General features: G+C 35.9%; 1 protein-coding gene across 3 annotated transcripts in view; it reads right to left on the bottom strand.

The window, feature by feature from the left end:
* DMXL1 (Dmx like 1) overlaps positions 1–18,524 on the bottom strand; it is a 127,889-nt gene that overhangs the window by 43,432 nt on the left and 65,933 nt on the right. For 2 of the 3 annotated variants that reach the window (XM_028103551.2, XM_028103552.2), the window contains exons 26-30: positions 16,719–16,795; positions 13,737–13,864; positions 12,967–13,215; positions 4,989–5,167; positions 79–209 (exon numbers count right to left, since the gene is read on the bottom strand). In XM_028103551.2, coding sequence (XP_027959352.1) covers positions 79–209; positions 4,989–5,167; positions 12,967–13,215; positions 13,737–13,864; positions 16,719–16,795 — 764 coding nt within the window. Of the gene's footprint in view, positions 1–78; positions 210–4,988; positions 5,168–12,505; positions 12,620–12,966; positions 13,216–13,736; positions 13,865–16,718; positions 16,796–18,524 lie in introns of all 3 variants that reach the window. The other variant, XM_088023239.1, reaches the window with a different exon arrangement.

Below are 18,524 nucleotides of genomic sequence, written 5' to 3'. Positions count from 1 at the left end.
CTTAACCGACTGAGCCACCCAGGCGCCCCAAGCCACGATGAATTTTTAAAAAGAAGCTTAAAATTAAATATTCCATACCTATATGAATTTGAATTAGAATGTTCTTGGAGATGGAAATCTGATGCTAAAACATCATCATCATCGTCATCACTTTCCAGACTCTCCTCTGAATCATATTCTGCTCTACTTTGGGAAGGGGGTAGAAAAGGCTAAAATAAAAAAGTTACAGAATTTATCATGCAATTCGCTGATTTAAAACATTCAATTACAGAGTCTAATATTAGCAATTTATCCCATTTTCAGATACTTCAATGTAAAAAAAAAGTAAAGTAACCAGTATTTGGCTGCTTCTTTTTTGACATTCTATGCCTTCAACCTCACTTTACCCAATTCTCTTATTAATGCAGCCATTCAACAAAAAATTTATCAAGTATCAATGTGTCAAAAAGTATACTTGCCATATTTTCTTTTAAGTAGGCTCCACACCCAGTCTGGAGCCCAACCTGGGGCTTGAACTGACAACCTTGAGATCAAGACCTGAGCTCAAGAGTCAGATGCTTAGCCATCTGGGGGGCGCCAAACTAAAAAAATAGTTTATGTCTATTTTTAAGACATAAACACAGTCACTGCACTCAGAGAGCTTACATTTTCGTGGAAAAAAACAGGCAAATAACAGAAAACTAAACACAAACTGTATTTAGTTGGGCCATACAGAAGAGGACAGATGGGATTGAGAGCATTAACAAGAACTGACAAAAGCGGATCGTGAAAGAGGCCTCTCGGTAAAGCGGCACTTGAGACTGAAAGGACAAGAAGTAAGCCACAGAACGAGAGGGAAGAAAAGCATCTTAGGCAGTGGAAATCATAGCTGGGAAGGCGTTAATATGGGAAAGAGTGTGGTATGGAAAGTCAGGTGTGGCTGAAGCCCAGTATCGCAGGAGGCTAAGTGTTGGGATGAACACTGAAGACAGTGGCAGGAGACAGGTGTGGTAGGGTCTTTGTCGGTCACAGTAAAGAGGGTAATGGAAAGCCACTAGTGAGTTTTAAGTGGAGGACAGGTATTGAGATTTACATCTTAAGAGTATGACTATGTCCACTCTCTTATGAGAGAAAAACTCAAATGGCAAGACTAGAAATGAGTAACTAAGTAAGGCAAGAGTTGACAGTCTGGATGAAACTGCTACAGAAACATAAAGATGGATGGAAATTCAGATGGACACACTCATGCTTCAGCAAGGCTTGACTTTAAATGGAACAGCTTTTTCTCTTCCTCATTCTTGAAGCCCCCCCACCCTTGACTTGTTTTTCTGTAGAATCCTTTGTTCCGGGAACTCAGTATCAATGTGGACATCTCGCTGACCTCAAAGTATACTCAGTCAAGAGACTCAGATGGCCGGCGCTAGTCGGACAGCACCTTGAAGACATGATGAAGAGCTGGAAGCTCATACCAGATTCCTATCTAAACCGCCCAGATCCTGTATTTTCCTCTAAAACTCCTGCACCCTTTTACCTCAGGCGAGTCTGCAATTTTGAAAGCACTGGCCAGCCATAGCCTCCTTTGCCTGGCAAAGCAATAAAACTATTGTTCTTCTTTATCCCCACACTCTGTCTTCGTGTTATATTTTGGCTGCAGAGCACAGAGACAGGTTTCCAACAACATGGATTTATGTGTTAGTGATGAAGAGGGAGAGAAATAACATACTGACAGTATATTTTGGGGAAGCACTGACAGATATGCTGATAAGTTTGGAGAGCAAGGGACAGAGAGGAAAAAGACTATTTTTGGTTTCTGGCTTAAGAAACCATTAGGATGAAGATGCCATTTACTAGTATGAGAGAACTTTGGTTATAAAAGGGAGGTGTTGGACAAAATAAATATCAAAAACCCAGATTTGAAGATCAAGATTCACAGGTCAAGTGGAAAAGGAAGAATAAAGAAAAGAGACTATGAAAGATAAATAGTAAGATTAGGGAAAAAAAAAAAACTAGAGGAGAATGGCATTAAGAGAACAAGACAAAAAAGTATTTTCAAGGAGGAAATGGTCGCATGTGTTGAATATTGCTAAGAGTTCAAATGAGATGATGATGAAGTTTCAGTTATATGTGATGCCCCTTTGAATCTCAACAGCAGCTTCAGTGGGGTAGCTGTGTCAGAAGTCACACAGTGGCTAACTATGAAAGGAACCTAAGATAACAGGGAAAAAAAAATGTGTGTATAGTTTTAAAAAGCTGAATGATAACAGGAAGCAGAGAAATGGAGTAATAGCTGGAAAAAGTTTTGGGATCAAAGCATGCTTTGGAATGAGAGACAGCAGAGCACACTTTTGTCCTGATGGGAAGCAGTCAACAGAGAGTCAAAAGTAGAGAAGAAAAGCACAGTTGGGATTCAGAACAGAACTGAAGTCTCCGATAGGAAGGACCCTTCGTCCTTATTAACAGGAGGAATGAATATGATGGGAACAAATGTAGTTAGAGCTTCATGACAGGATGGTAAGAGTTTTAATACCTTATAGTTAAGAGCAAAGATGGAAGAGGTGATATGGGAAATCTGAAGTTATAAATCTTCAGTGTAGGGAAGCCCAGTAAAGACACATAGCAGGGATAGGAGAACTTTTGAAAGAGCTGAGAGAGAAGCTCCTAAGTTCTCTCACCAGAAAGCAACAGTAAAACTGCACAAAGTTGTAAAAAAGACCCATTTAAAGACACTGGAAATTGATCAATGCATACGACACACAGAGAAGCATTTATTCAAGAAAAATTGACTGGAATCCCTGGAGAAACAGTGAGAATATGGCATTTTGGTGGGGCCGCTGCTACCCTACCACGCCGCTCGGGCAGTCCGTGAGCAGGAAGAACTCTGCTGCCTGGCCAGAGGTGGATGACTTGATTAAAAATTCCAGGCTCAGTGGCACCATCAAAAACAACAGAGATCTCAGTACCAACTAGAAAAAGCTAACCTCTCAACTAGCCTGAGGCTGTGATATGAATTGGGACAAAGGCAGACCAGCCAGAAATTTAACAAGATCCAGGAACAAGAGATCTAAAGAAAGCCTTCCTCATCATGGATCCTCTATCATTTAAAACTGTGTTTCCAAAATGAAGATGACATAAAGATATTCCCATATCAGTAAGGGGCTCAATAAACATTTGTTGAATAAATGAATAACTCTGCAAAAGGCAATGAAGAACAAGGAGAGACAAATACCTGTCTTTACCCCGAGAAAAATACAAAAAAAAAAAAAAAATTAAGCTACTGCTTAACATGTCTAAAGGATTGTTGTCAGCAGAAAATACTTAGCTATCAAATAGAAGAAAATAAAAAGAACATGCAGAAGTTGAGAATGTGAGGGACGTGGCTGATCACAGGAGAAGCAGAAGACACATACAGGCCATTTTTGCTTTGCATAGTAGCATAGGAACATGAAAACGACCAAGCAAGCTGAAACCATTGTGAAGCTATCTTAATAAACAAAGGAAAAACTACAAATATTCTGAGACTAGGAAAAATATTTTTCAAAACATTAAAACTCTTATGGTTGGCAATAAATGTATAGGGAAATGAAAAAACAGTAAAAATCATATTTATTTAGCACACTATAATTAAAATATTAGAAATATTGAGAATTCAAATGTTTTTTTTTTAAAGATTTTATTTATTTATTTGAGAGAGAGAGAGAGAACAAGTGAGAGGCAGAGGGAAAGGCAGAGGGAGAAGCAGGCTCCCTGCTGAGCCGAAGGCAGACGCTTAAGGACTGAGCCACCCAGGCACCTGATCAAGTGTTTTATTTCTTTGTAAAAAATTCATCAAGAGTACTTGGAATAGTGCTTGCCTTCTTCTAACTCGTAATTTAGGATACAAAGCAAGCATCTTTTCTAATCCTTGGCAAACCACCATACTTGTTTCTAAGTTTGTATCAACTTCTAATATTTTATTCTTCATACTTGCAATGCTGTGAAATATTAGCCAGAGTTCCTTTAATGTGAAGTGGGTTTTTTTTTGCCAATTTCACTATCTCTACAACATCCTCATCCCTGTGTTACACTTTCCTCACCTTTGTTGACAAGTTAGCCCTCACTAAGTCCTCTGGTTGCACATCCAGAATCTGACAGCAATGTCAGTAGCCCCAATGTGAGCTATTTTTCCATAAACTTTGTTTACATTTATTTTTTTTTCATTTTTTATTTAAATTCTATTAGCTGACATACTGCTTACATTCGATCTGAATGTCACTTACAGTGCTACCACTTGTCACTGTTTGGTAGCACTTCCACTTTTGTGAGCCAATTCCCTTTTCCCATTATCCTCTTTTGTAAAATGTCACTTGAGTTTGACACTTTGCTGTCTGTATACAAACTGAGTAACGGGTCCTAAATGATCAATCGCCAACAGACTCTGAAAGAACTGTTGTGACTGATCACTGCACATGAGGTGCATCTGCTATTTCCACAGTGACATGTGGATGGAAGAGCCAGCAGGGAAGTTCGTACTTGAGGTAATTCCTCACAGTTAATAGACTGTGGAAACTCTGAACCATGTTGTTGTGGGACTCGTTACTTCACTAAATGGCAGTAACTATAACATGTGCATATGAGAACCATGTAGGACCATCTGCAGTACAAAAAAGGAGCAAAAGCAGCAATGGCCCTGCGACTGCTAGTAGTCTGGATTCCTCAATTACCATCAAGTACCTTAGCACTACGGTATTAACCAATTTATCTTTTTATCTAAGAACTGTATTTTGTTTAAAATACAGAAATCATAACTTATCAAAGGACTGCCTTAAAAACCGGATGGAAAAGGCCAAATATTTTTGAGGTTTTTTTGTTTTGTTTTGTTTTGTTATGCAGCCTGACAAAATGAAATCTTTCTACACCAGAGTGGGAAAATACTTGGAAGCAGCAACAATCCACTTATTTTAAACATTTTCATTTCCATTTCATTGCAACACTACTATTCAAAGTGTTGTTCTAGGTGGCACTTTTATTACCTTGGCTATGAAATAGTCCCAGATACTGAGCTCTGGTGGAATGAACTTCTCTTGGACTGTCAGTGACTCCTGGTTGATTACTGATGAGGAAGAGGTCGGTGGGGCAGAATCTCTGCAAGAAATTTTTGATGGCCTAAAACGTTTGTTCTGTTTCTCTCCTTCTTCCACAAGCGAAGAAACTAATGAAAACAAAAAAGTATTATTAAAGTAAGTACTATTTCCATTGTACTAATTTCACCTATCTTTACATAAGATTTAAGGTTACAAATAAGCACAAACACAAAACTGAGATCATTACTACTATAGTAAGGTTTTAAAAAAATGAGTAGAAGTGAGACAAAAATCACTGTAAAACGCAATCTTTACTTTTATCTCAACTTATCCCGCATCTCTGATTGTTATGTGGGTAAAAGGATATAATACCTGCCTATAAATGAGTCCACAACTGAGCTAAGATCATGAAAGCAAATTATCTACATCCCTTTACTTTGAAGAATACCATGGAAAACAAAGAGTATCATGGGATGTCAATGTTAACTGAAGGCAACAACTCAACTTATGAGGTTCTTTAGTAATCCCTTGACCTTTTATCTACATACAAAACTGAATGTTTTCACTGAAAATAAATAAAAAATTCAAATATGTAACAACTGAATTAAAATGACTCAGACTTCTGGAAATGGCTTGCACATGGAATTTTCTGGTCAGTGGAATAATAAAGAGAGAGAAAATGCAATCTTTGTTGTTTTAACTTTTAAAACACTTAGTGGTTAGTATTCTCTTAGCATTTTACTTTAGAGTATTAAGGGCCTCAGGAAAGAAAAACAAGTTACACAAATATATAAATAACAAATATTAAGTCACAAGATGCAAGTCACCAGTACAGAACCAAGGCTGTCCCAAACAGAAGCCTATGTCTAATTGACAAGCAAACTACTCCGCAATAAGGCACACCAATATTCTCCTTCAATGGTTCCAGTGAGAACTGACTTACCTTTCAAAGGAATGAAAATATGTATCCTGTAATATAATTTTGTTTTATTGTTTGAAGCTACTCAGCTTGCATAAACAGCATGCTCATGCATTATATCAAGCTACAGCCAAGCTGAGTTTAACAGTGATTTAGTGATTTCAGAAAAAAAGGAAATTAAAATGGATAAAATTCTAAAACATTGCTTAGACGTGGTATGATTATTACATAACTCCCAAATGATTTTAAAAGGAACTTTCAGATTAAATGTGTTAAATTTCTGCCTTTTTTTAAAGATTTATTTATTTGAGAGAGAGCACATGCACAAGTGGGAGGGGGGCAGAGGGAGAGGAAGAAGCAGACTCCACACTGAGCAGGAGCCTGATGTGGGGCTGATCTCAAGACCCTGAAAACACGACCTGAGCCAAAACCAAGAGTCAGATGCTTAACTAACTGAGTCACTCAGGTACCCCAATTTTTTTTCTGTTTTTAAAAGCAACTGATAGTCAACAATCATGTTTCTAATATGCATACATTCATATTCATTCTAAAACTTAAACTGATTCTATCAAATTCTGATCAAGTAAAAAATTTAGAATATAAAGGTACTTTTTACCTTTCAAAAATTAATGCTGTGGTTTAAAATCAATCAATCATTTGACTTTAACATTACTATTTTGTTTTTTTTTGTTTTTAGATTAGAAGGCATATGAACATGGGAGCTTAAAGGATCTCTGGAAAAACAAAACTTACAAACACTAAATGAATACATTTTTGCCAAAAGTTATATGATTAAAAAAATCAGAGTTTTTAAACCAAAACCTAAGAAGATTTTTTAAAAAGAGAAAAATTTACAAGTATAGTCAATGAACCCAGACACTGACATGAAAATAAGAAAAGTTACCACACTGGGGTAAATGTTTAAAATTACAGACTCAATACCAAAAATATAAAACTACTTATTAAAATACTTTTGATGAGCAAAGAAAAAAATGGCAAACAGTTTCACAGTACTGAATGTTCTATTACTTGAAATGCTATAAATAAAAGGACCTGAGTGATGCCTCCCAGCAAACAAGAAATAACCTGTAGCTTCTCATTAGTGTAGATGCTTCTTCTTTTACCATAAATTACAGCAAGACTTAAGACAATTTTATGTTTAAATCACAGTGGGTTAGCATAGTCATGAAGGACCAATAGAGACTGCACAGTGGCTGAGGGCTCAACTGCTGATTTTTGAAAATGCTAATAATCAAATATCAAGAACCTCTGTCACTCTTTGGATAAAAACTGACTCTAGTGTTGCATTACTAAGGGGGTAAATGGCTACTTTACTAGTAATAGAAGGAAAAAACCAGTATTAGAGAGAATTGAAAAGGAACTTGGATACAGAGCTTAGAAATTATAAGGAACATAGAAAAGCTAGGAAGTGGGTAAAGAAAAACCAACATACCCACGGGTAAGAAAAGACAGAATCACTCACTAACACAAATTTCTTAGCTGCTTTGGATTCATACAAAGTACTTTTAAGAAGTACTTTTAAAGTCAAGATAGTGGACTTTCCCTCCATTTTAAGAACTTCTATCCTCACTCCTAGTACATTCTGCAGTGACTTCCTGGAACTATGGACGTGACTTCCTAAAGAACCAAAACAGAAATGGAGAAATGGTTAAGAGGCCACATCTAAAGAATGGGCAGAAGAGGTACAGAGGAGTAAGAAAGACAATGTTGCTTTTTATCATAAATTCTTCCGGACTACTGGATTTATTACCATGTACATATATTGTTTTGATTAAAATCAAAACAAGTGAACACTTTTTGAGTTTATAATTTTTATTTTTTTAAAAAGAATTTATTTGAGAGAAAGCACAAGTGAGCCTGAGTGGGGGGGGGCAGAGGGAGAGGAAGAAGCAGACTCCCCACTGAGCGGGGAGTCTGACACGGGGCTTGATCCCAAGATCCCGAGATCATGACCTAAGCTGAAGGCAGGAGCTTAACCGACTGAGCCACACAGGTGCCCCAAGTTTATCATTTTAAATCAAACAAAATTAATATTCTAAACCTAGACTTAACTGTTATTTCTTTTAAAAAGTGACCTCAAAGTAACCAGCAGAATAATTTCATTCTCTGCTTCTCAATCTAAGGCACACTTATCACAAGACTATTCATGAGTGTGCCACAGAATACATGAAACTTCAGAGGGGACATTGTCCTGGACCTTCAAGTTTAGCTCCAAAATTTAGGGGGTGGGAGGAAGAAAGTAATTTAAATGATGATTTAAAATATTTTATTGGAAAGAAACAAAGATATGGAGAAGATAAAAGTCATGTAAGTTCAAGATAAAATAGATCCTGCATCTATTTCTTGTTTTTGGCAAGATAATTCAGCATAAGAGATTTCCTAAGAGGTATATATATTCACTCTCCTCTAGCAACCGCTTGAGGCAAAAAGTTTGAGAAGTACAAATATAGGCCAACACAAATTATATAAAAAAACAAATTCTCAAAATTTTATGTAAAACATGACTTTACAAGGAAACTTCAAAGATTCTTAAAAGGAAAAGACCAAAACAGATTCAAGAAGTAATACATTTAAGGTACTTCTTAATCTTCAAAGAATAAAATTAATGCAAAAAAAATGTCTGACAGGTGAAATTTTCCAATTTTAGAAAGACGGACTCTCAAGGATTGGTAGGGCACAGTAGTACCTTGTACCTGCTTCATAAGTACCTATAAAAATGAAATGACGACTATCTTAGTAGAAAGTAGTGATTTGTCTCCAAATCACAGAGCAAGTAGTTTCCAAGATAGTTGGTGTTCAAAGCGATTCACTAGAATATGGAAAGAAAATATTACAACTACTACTTAGATTTTTTAATAAGGAGAAGTGGGGAGAAGGAAGAAAAGAGAAACAGGGTAAGAATGGGAGAAGGAAAAGAAGAGAGGAGAGGTGGAGTGGAGGAAGGAACGAGAAAGGGGGTGGGACAAGGGGAGCAGAAAGGGGAGGGGGGTGGTAAGGGGAAGAAGAAAATCTGTCAGTGTTTAATATCTGGATCACCAAGAGTACATGTATTTATAAATAAATACATACATACATACTGAGGATTTGCTCACGCATGTTTTGTGGATAGGTTTATATAATAAAAAATCTGGAGATAACAGTATTTTTCCATCACCCGGAAGACCACGGGTGTGCCTGTAAGATTTCATCTCCAGCTCAACAGACTCATTAAAAGTGAGAATGGAGTACATACATACAGTGAAATATTACTCAGCTGTACAAAGAAAACCCTATCATATGCCACAACATGGATGAACCTCAAGGACATTGTGCTAAGTGAAATAAGCCTGTCACAAAGGGACACATATGGTAGTTATGAAATGAAGAGATGCTTTTTAATGAAAATTTATATCTGTCCCTCAAAAAAACGTCTGCCCAAGGAGTCTAACAAAAGATGTATTCCCTTCTCTGGCAAAACTAGTTATTTTTTGGTTCAGTAGCCAGTTGAAATTGTTGGGCATATTCATCTGTATTATAAATAGCTGATTGTTTTCTATTGTAAAAATGCTGAAGTCTTACACTTTTTCTGGTCAAGAAATGTTGATATTTTATATATTTTGCTAAAGGAAGGAGAGCAATGACATGTATAATCGCTAAATACTGAATAGAAAACTTTTATTTTTTTATACAAGTTTTAGGGAAAAAGCAAAACATTTGGATTTTCCGATCCTTATCTACCATAAATAATCAAATGGCAAAAATATACTTTAAAATGTCTAAAACATCATGAGCAGTTAGAAAAAAAAAAGATATGCTTACCACAAATAAAATACTCATTTTATATTTTATTCCTCAGTGTGGAGACATAAAAAATCATTACTATATATTTATCAAGATGAAGATGGAGGGCGCCTGGGTGGCTCAGTTGGTTAAGCGACTGCCTTCGGCTCAGGTCATGATCCTGGAGTCCCGGGATCGAGTCCCGCATCGGGCTCCCTGCTCAGCGGGGAGTCTGCTTTTCCCTCTGACCCTCTTCCCTTTCATGCTCTCTATCTCTCATTCTCTCTCTCTCAAATAAATAAATAAAATCTTGAAAAGAAAAAAAAGAAAAAAAACAATATTTGTTAAAAAAAAGATGAAGATGGAAAATTCAGTTCTCATACTGCAAATATTATGACAAAATACAATAAAAATTCTTCAATAAAAACACTGCTTTGCTTTATAATATGCAATAAAAAGCAAAGTATGGATTCCTAACCATCAGCAGAAAAAAAAAATTTTCCCAAACTTGCTATTGCTCACCTGATTGTCTATTTTAAAAATTAACCCTAATAACAAAATAGTTCTTAACTCCACGAAATGCCCCTGCACTAATTTTAGTTAGAAAAAATAAGTCCTTCATTAATATATGATGTGGAATTCACCAAGTTAAATTTGATTAAAAAATAAAGTTACTGATTACATTAACATTTTTGTTAAGAATTCTAACCTGCCAAACTGAAATCTAATAGAAATCATCTATTATTTTCTTACATTACAAGGCTTAGTCATATTTAAATTTTGTCACTAAAAATATTAGTATATTAAGTATATAAAAGACATGTAGAGAGAAATATAATTTAGTTCATGAGAATGATGTACTATATGTTGGCTAACTGAATTTAAATAAAAAAGAAAAAAGAAAAAAAAATTTAGTTCACGAGACCATCATTGCAAAGAAAACTGAAATGAGAATTTACACGAGAACAAGGAAAACAAATGGTGACTTTTAATTCCTCTTCTAGTACTAAGTTACATCTATGATTGATTCCACAGTTTCTGAGTTCTCAAAGACAGATGAGCATCACATAACCTGGATGTGGCCTTAACACTAAGTGAGCCACATGTTTTTTTTTTTTTAATTAATTTTTTTATTATGTTATGTTAATCACCATACATCATTAGTTTTTGATGTAGTGTTCCATGATTCATTGTTTGTGTATAACACCCAATGCTCGATTCAATACGGGCCCTCTTTAATACCCATCACCAGGCTAACCCATTCCCCCACCCCCATCCCCTGGAAATCGGAGGGAGACACGCACCATGAGAGACTATGGACTCTGAGAAACAAACTGAGGGTTCTAGTGAACCATAAGTATTCTTTTTTTTTTTTAAAGATTTTATCTATTTATTTGAGAGAGAGAGAATGAGAGATAGAGTACATGAGAGGGGGGAGGGTCAGAGGGAGAAGCAGACTCCCCGCTGGGCGGGGAGCCCGATGCGGGACTCGATCCCGGGACTCCAGGATCATGACCTGAGCCGAAGGCAGTCGCTTAACCAACTGAGCCACCCCAGGCGCCTGAACCATAAGTATTCTGTGTTACTTGCCACCAAGGGATTGAATGTACAGATGCAGGTAATTTTCAGTCACTTTGACTATTTAGGGTTCAGTAAGTGATGGAATACTGTTTATGATGATACCTATAAGATAATTTATGTAATGGTATTTGTGTGTTAGAAACAACTAAAACTGAGTGGTTCAACAAAGAACTCAGACTTTGAGTAAGGTTCTTTACACATCTGTACTCAGTAGAAATAGTTGGAATTGAGACATGGTGACTGGTAAGAATATTTTTAATTTTTTACAGGTATCTGGACATTCCACAGCAAGAATTTATCCCTTTTTAACATTTCATACTAACCACATCAAATTTTTAAATGATTTTCTCTTAGGACACATTAAAAACAGGGCCACAATTAGTTTACCCATTTTTTTAATGCTAATCTCAGTAGAGTTATAAATCTTACCCCCTCTTAAGACTTTGTAAGTTTTTCTTTAATTGAATTCAGTTATCTGAAGTTAAATATATATATTCCAAGGCAAACTTCATGAAAAGTTATAGTCTTTTTCTTTTTTTTCATCCATATAAAAAATAAAGCACAGGAAATTACTCCTTAAAAATGAGAAGAGATGTCATAAAAGTGAAGATTTTTTTTAAAAAAGATTATCACATATGGGCTAATAAATTACAAGAAGAAAATTTAACAGCTAGGTAGAAAGCATTATGAAGATTCTTTTCACATCAAGATATAATATATATAGTTTCAATATTAGAAAGTTTAGAAATAGGGATACAGTTATTTAAAATATTCACTTTTCCTGGTGTTATGAACACTTAGAAATCCAAAACCCCTAATGGCCAGAATCATAGTATGCAAAACATAAAGCAGCCTCATTTGAAATGTTTTCCAGACATTTCAAGCCATAGTCTGATTTACCATGGTTAGCACTGACATTTATTCCTACACATTTAAAAAGATGTTAAAGTCTAAGGAATAGAAAATCAAAGGAAAATAATTTAAAAGCAGAATAAAAAGCAGAGATGGTTTTCTGAAATGCTAATCATTGTTTTAAATCAAAAATATGGCTTGATTAAAGGAAATTTCTCAATTTTCTATTTCAAGAGCCATACAAAATAAAACAGGCCCAAGGTAACCCAACCCCTCCAAAACAACACAAAGCAAGCTGAGCCGTAAAAGCCTATTTCTAAAGCTAGTATCTTGCCTGCAAGACTGGGAGGGCTATGAGAACTGATGGTTGAAAGAGCTTTGGTAAAGCCCACACATTCCATGGAGAATACCACTACCTGGTGGGGGCTAGGCATAGCAAAGTGCCTTCCTGCCAAAGAAAGAAGAGAGAATCTGTATTTGGGATAGAACAAAGACCAGTGTTACAGTATATTTCAAAACAAATGATCATTTCAACAGCAAAAGATTTAAGAAAATTACATTAGATAGTTCTAATCACTGGTGCACGAGTGTCTTACAGTTTGAAAACTGCACCAGAAACTGGACACTGCATTTTCACCATAAAACCATTTGTTCATGCTTTAAGAAAATGGTCTGTAACAAAAACTTTCTGTGAATAAATTAAATGTAATTACATTTGACAAAGTTATCATTCAGACGAACAAATAAAGTTTCAGTCTTAAAAATAAATAAACAAACAAACATGAAAAAACTAACCAGGTAAAGCTTTTGAGTGTGTGTGTTCTTTGCTGGGAACATGTGCACCTCCACCAAACACAGCAGACCACATTTTTTCGTTCAGGGGATGGGCCACGATCCGAAACAGTTCATTACTAGAATGTGTTGCCAAGCCATGGATGAAGAGACTCAGATACACTGCTGTGAGAATCTCACAGAGCAAGACGGTAAGCCCTGACTGGGCTTCCTCGCCAGAAGAATTCAAAAGTCGAATCAGAGAAGTGATTCCTAGAACAAACAAACAACAGCTACCACTGACAATAAATCTTAAAAATAAAAAATTAACTACATTTTTAATTTTTGAAAAAACTTTATTAAACCAGGATTAAAGTTTTTTCTTCTCTAGATTCACAAACTAGAAGTTATTACAGTTAATGCACAAATACTGAGCTCTTTGTTCAATTTAGAGAAACAATGAAAATCTATCATCTAATACAAATCTGATAGATAAAATTTAATTCCCACAACAAATGTATTTCTATTATGACAAAAAATTATAACAAGTGATATAACAAAACATTTGAGTTATTTTGGTAAATGGTCAAGGAAATACCAATGTTAAATAACTGCGAAATTTACAATGAGTGGTAAGTACTGAAGTGGTATCAATTATAACAATATTTAACAGTGATTATCGTGCAGCAAAACCACACCAAATGTACTTTTTCCTCATCTGATTAAATTCAATAAGGCTAAGAAAAAACTCACATATATTTATTTACGTACATATATACATAAATTCTTTGTACCTGGCCATTGTGCTGGTGATGTATTAGGAGTTATTGCTTCATCTAAGCTTCCTGTTTTCAAAGAATGTCGATGGGGAAGCAGGACTGTCTGATACATCATTCCAGTAAACTGATTTGTTTGAAATGAACTAAGAAAAGAAGACATTTAAGTAAGAATAATCTGCAACAATAACCACATAAGAAAACAATAATAAAAATATCATGATCTAAAATGAATTTCACATGTAATATTTCCATGTTTTAGATCTAACTTCTGGGTATCTTAAAATTCAAATTTTTATTAGTTATACTGCTACTACTGATCTAAGTAGTGCTCTCTATAGTCTGGTGATATAATAAAACCAAGTATCCTTTAAGTGTAAACATGCCAACTTTCTAAATTAAAATACATGTGATAGGTTGTAAGTATATTTATTTAATGCAAGAAATAGAATACATACAAATGAGAAAACTCACTATTGACCACAAACAGCAAGCTATTCTATCAAAGTTCAAAACAAGGTTATCTGGTTGAAAACAAAGTCAGTTTAGGTTCAGCTTGATATTTAATGGCTGTCAACCCCCCATCAGGATAGGTTACATCAGGTATATATACAAGGTACCAGGGATATAATGAAAAATGTGGTTTCTATATCAATGAAATTTATAGTCTGGTGGAAGAATCAGACACAAATAATTTCATTATACCGCTTCCTTTTCTTTTTTTTTTTTTGAGAGAGAGAGAGAGAGGGAGAGAGCAGGGGAGGGGGGAAGAGGGGTTACAGAGGGAGAGGGAGAATCTCAACAGACTCCACACCCAGCACAGAGCCCAAAGTGGTACTTGATCCCATGACCCTGAGATCATGACCTGAGCTGAAATCAAGAGTCAGGTGCCCCTATCATATTGCTTTTAGAGACAAAACCTATGCATACAGGGCTATGGAAGCAAAAGGGGGGAGCATTTTATACAACTTGGGAATTCAGGGTAAGCTTTTCCAAGTAAATGGCACTTTAAACTATAAATAAACATGAATGAACAAAGTAACTTGCTGCTTGATATAAACTATGAAATAAATCTGACAGAAAATGGTACAAAAATTTTTGTTAAATCCTGTAATAAATTTCTATTTCAACTGTGAAGTAAATGAATGTCATATTTAAATACAGCACATTTATTGGTTTAGATCTGTTCTGATTGGCAAGTCTTCTATTAGTCATAACATTCTGACGCATTTGTAAATAGTTTCTCATGCTTTACTTTCCAGTTTCGAGATGGCAGGCTGCCAACAAAAATATCCCCCCTGCTACAATAAGCCTATGGAAATGATGAAAAAGATAAAGATATGTTGATGAAAATAAAGCCACATTCAATAACAAGAAAAGTGAACTCTTGGAGGACGAAGGCCAAAGAAATCAAGTTGAAGCTACCTTGGGAATACAGAAGCAGATTAGTAAACTAAGACTCCCATGGGAGAATTAAAACACATACAACAAGCAAAAATCAACACCAAGGAAGGCTAACATCATGTAAGAAACAACAAACACAGTGAATGACCTGCACCTGAGGAAGCAGACTTATCAGAACATGACAGAAGATGCTTTATACTCAGAGAGGTTAAAACAATTAAGAAATACAGTAAGTTATAAAAATAAAAGTGACCATTAAAATTAACAAGGAGATCTTAAAAATGAAAAATAGAATTTCTAAAACACAACCTCAGGCTAAATAAAAGACAAGACATTGCTGAAGAATGAGTGAGCATCTGGAAAACGAAACCAGGATTTCTCCTGAAATAAAGCAAAAATAAAGAGGGCACCTGGGTGGCTCAGTCATTAAGTGTCTGCCTTCGGCTCAGGTCATGATCCCAGCGTCCTGGGATCCAGTCCCACATCGGGCTCCCTGCTCAGTGGGGAGCCTGCTTCTCCCTCTCCCACTCCCCCTGCTTGTGTTCCTGCTCTCGCTCTCTCTCTCTCTGTCAAATAAATAAATAAAATCTTTAAAAAAAAAAAAAAAGAAAATATGAGATGAAAGCTAAAAGGAAAATAAGAGTAACCTGTAAATTCCAATACCTGTCTAATAAAAAATAGGACAGAGAAGACAAAATATTTAGAGAAATAAAGTCAAGAAACAAAACAAAGGATCATAGGGGAAAAAAGAGAGGAAAACCTTAACTCTAGAGAACAAACTGATGGCCACAGACGGGGGAGGTGGGTGGGGGAGATGGGTGAAATAGGTGATGGGATTAAGCAGTGCCCTTGTGATGAGCACAGCGTGATGTATGCAAGTGCTAAATCACTATATTGTACATCTGCAACTAGTATTACACTGTATGTTAACTGGAATTTAAATAAAAATTTTAAAAAAAGGAAAGAGAATTTCAAAGAACTAAAGGAAGATACCAAAGTGTCAAACAGTATGTTTTAAAAGTCTAGCTAAATTATAGTGAAACCTTAGGCTATAAAGAGACAAATCATAAACATCACTCTTTGGTAAAGTTTTTCTCAATTTCAAGTCAATTACTCCCTCCTTTGTGCTCCCTGAGCCTTTCACTATATTATATGCATTATAATTATACAATATAGTACACTATAATACTATAGTATATAATATTGTTTATAACTATAATACACCTACACTACAGTACTTATCACTTAAGTGTAATGTCATGTTGTATATATCACTTACCAACTCACATGTTTGTTTCCAACTAGACAGACCACAGGAAAGGAGAACTTATCTCAGTGCATATCACAATGTCTGGCATTAGGGAGTGATCAATAAAAGTTAGCTAAATTAGTTATACTGACAAGGGTCTACTGAACATTCATTTGCCATAAAGGCAGAAGCTAAAATTCAAAGATGGAAAAATAGTACTTATTACTTCAAATACTTTTGCATTATTTAGACTGTGAAAAACAGTTTTTTCTAAAGCAAGAGGGCACAAATTCTGAAACCTCATCAGTTACCACAAACATTCCTAAACTTCACAAAAAGATATTTACCTGTAGTTATGACTACCACAAAGGCACTGATAAATACAAGCAGAAAGTGAGGCTGCTAAAGTATGCATTACATATACCTGAAAAACAAACAAACAAACAAAATTAAGTATGACTTTTAAAAAATCAAACTTGTTTCAAGACCTACTATACTCAGCAACGTAAAAAAGATGGAAAAACTATTTTGTCCCTAGAAACTATGTCCTTTTTTCCTTAACACTCATTTATGCCTATAGAGATCGCACTACAGACAAATTAAAAACACTAAGGCCATTGGCAGAAATCATAAAATACACACCTGCTACCTAATTTCTATTTCAAGAACAAATGGGAACAGATGTTCGCTATTCAGCAGTGCATAAGCCATGTATTAAAAGAAAACCCTCCAAGCTTCACCCTTCTTCCTCAGCCAAAATATGTAAAAGCTCAGTCTGAGAAATGACTGTTTACCCATGGACAGGTCATTGAAACATATGCTACCACATATTCTAGCTACTAGAGAAAACGAGCAATCTAAAGAAAATGCAATTATTTACAGAAAGAAGGCCTGAAAGACAGCAACTGAAGGGCAAACATTTGTACCGAGAAAGAGAAGGCTCTAAACATGCCATGACAAGCAATGAGAGAAGAAGGTCTGAGAAGCACAACCCAGGTCAGAAAGTAAACTAGATTAGACTATTTAAAAGACTAGATTCTTGACCTAATCATGAAGTATGACACTCTTCTATGTAGATAAAAATAGAATTGCTATTTCCCCTTCAATTATCAATTAAGATGTGTGGTATGAATTAAAATCAAGAATATCATAAAAATGAAGACAGCAAGTCCAAATATGGGAAATTACAAAAATGATCAGAATATTTTCCAGCTTCTCCAACAAAAAGTGGAGTCTATTATCTCCACTTACTGAATCTGGACTGGCCTTGGGACTTGCTTTGACCAAGAGGGCAAAATGATATGTGACTTCTGAACCTAGTCCTCAAAAGGGCTTGCAAATTCTCTTGCTTTTTAAACCCCTGCAACCTCTATGTGAAATAACCTATGCATGATGGTTAATTTTATATATCAACTTAACTGGACCAAGGGGTGCCCAGACATCTGGCCAAACATTCTGGGTGTATCTGTAAGGCTGATGTGGGATGCAAATGACACTGGTAGAAGTGGAAGACTAAGGAAGACTGCCCTCCCTAATGTGGGTAGGCCTCATCCAATCAGTTGAAGGCCGAAATAAAACAAAGCTGTAAAAGGGAACTTCTGCCTGGCTGCACTGAGCTAGAACAGTGGTGTTTTCCTGCCTTTAGGCTAGAACAGACACACTGGCTTTTTTGGGGTCTCAAGCCTGCTGGCTTTCAGACTAGAACTTACACTCAACTGGCCCTCCTGGTTCTCAGGCCTCTAAACCCAGAATGGAACTACACAGTAAGTCCTGGTTCTCTAGCTTGACGACCGCTGATCTTGGGACTTCTCCACCTCCATAATTATGTGAGCCAACTGCTTATAAAACAAAGCTCTATACACACATACACAGGTCCTATTGGTTCTGTTTTTCTTGCTTGATAGTCGACTATCAGCCCTGGAAATAGTCTGCCAACCACCAAAAATGTAAATACAGCCATCCTAATCCGGAATCCAGCCAGCCTACCAGCCGGCCAAAGACAAATGAAAATATCCAAAGGTCAGTCCAGCTGGTCCAAATCAGAAGAACTGAGAAGCCAACCCACTGAATCATGAGCAAAATAAATGATGGCCATTTGAAGATACTATGTTTTGGTGTGGTTCCTAAGCAGCAAAAGCTGCTTATTACTAAAA

This window comes from Eumetopias jubatus, unplaced genomic scaffold, assembly GCF_037043125.1.
Source record: "Eumetopias jubatus isolate StellerSeaLion01/CBP00866 unplaced genomic scaffold, mEumJub1_p1.0 scaffold_5, whole genome shotgun sequence".
Taxonomy (NCBI): Eukaryota; Metazoa; Chordata; class Mammalia; order Carnivora; family Otariidae; genus Eumetopias; species Eumetopias jubatus.
The sequence above is the reverse complement of the archived record's forward strand: the minus strand, read 5'-3'. Positions and strand labels throughout refer to the sequence as shown.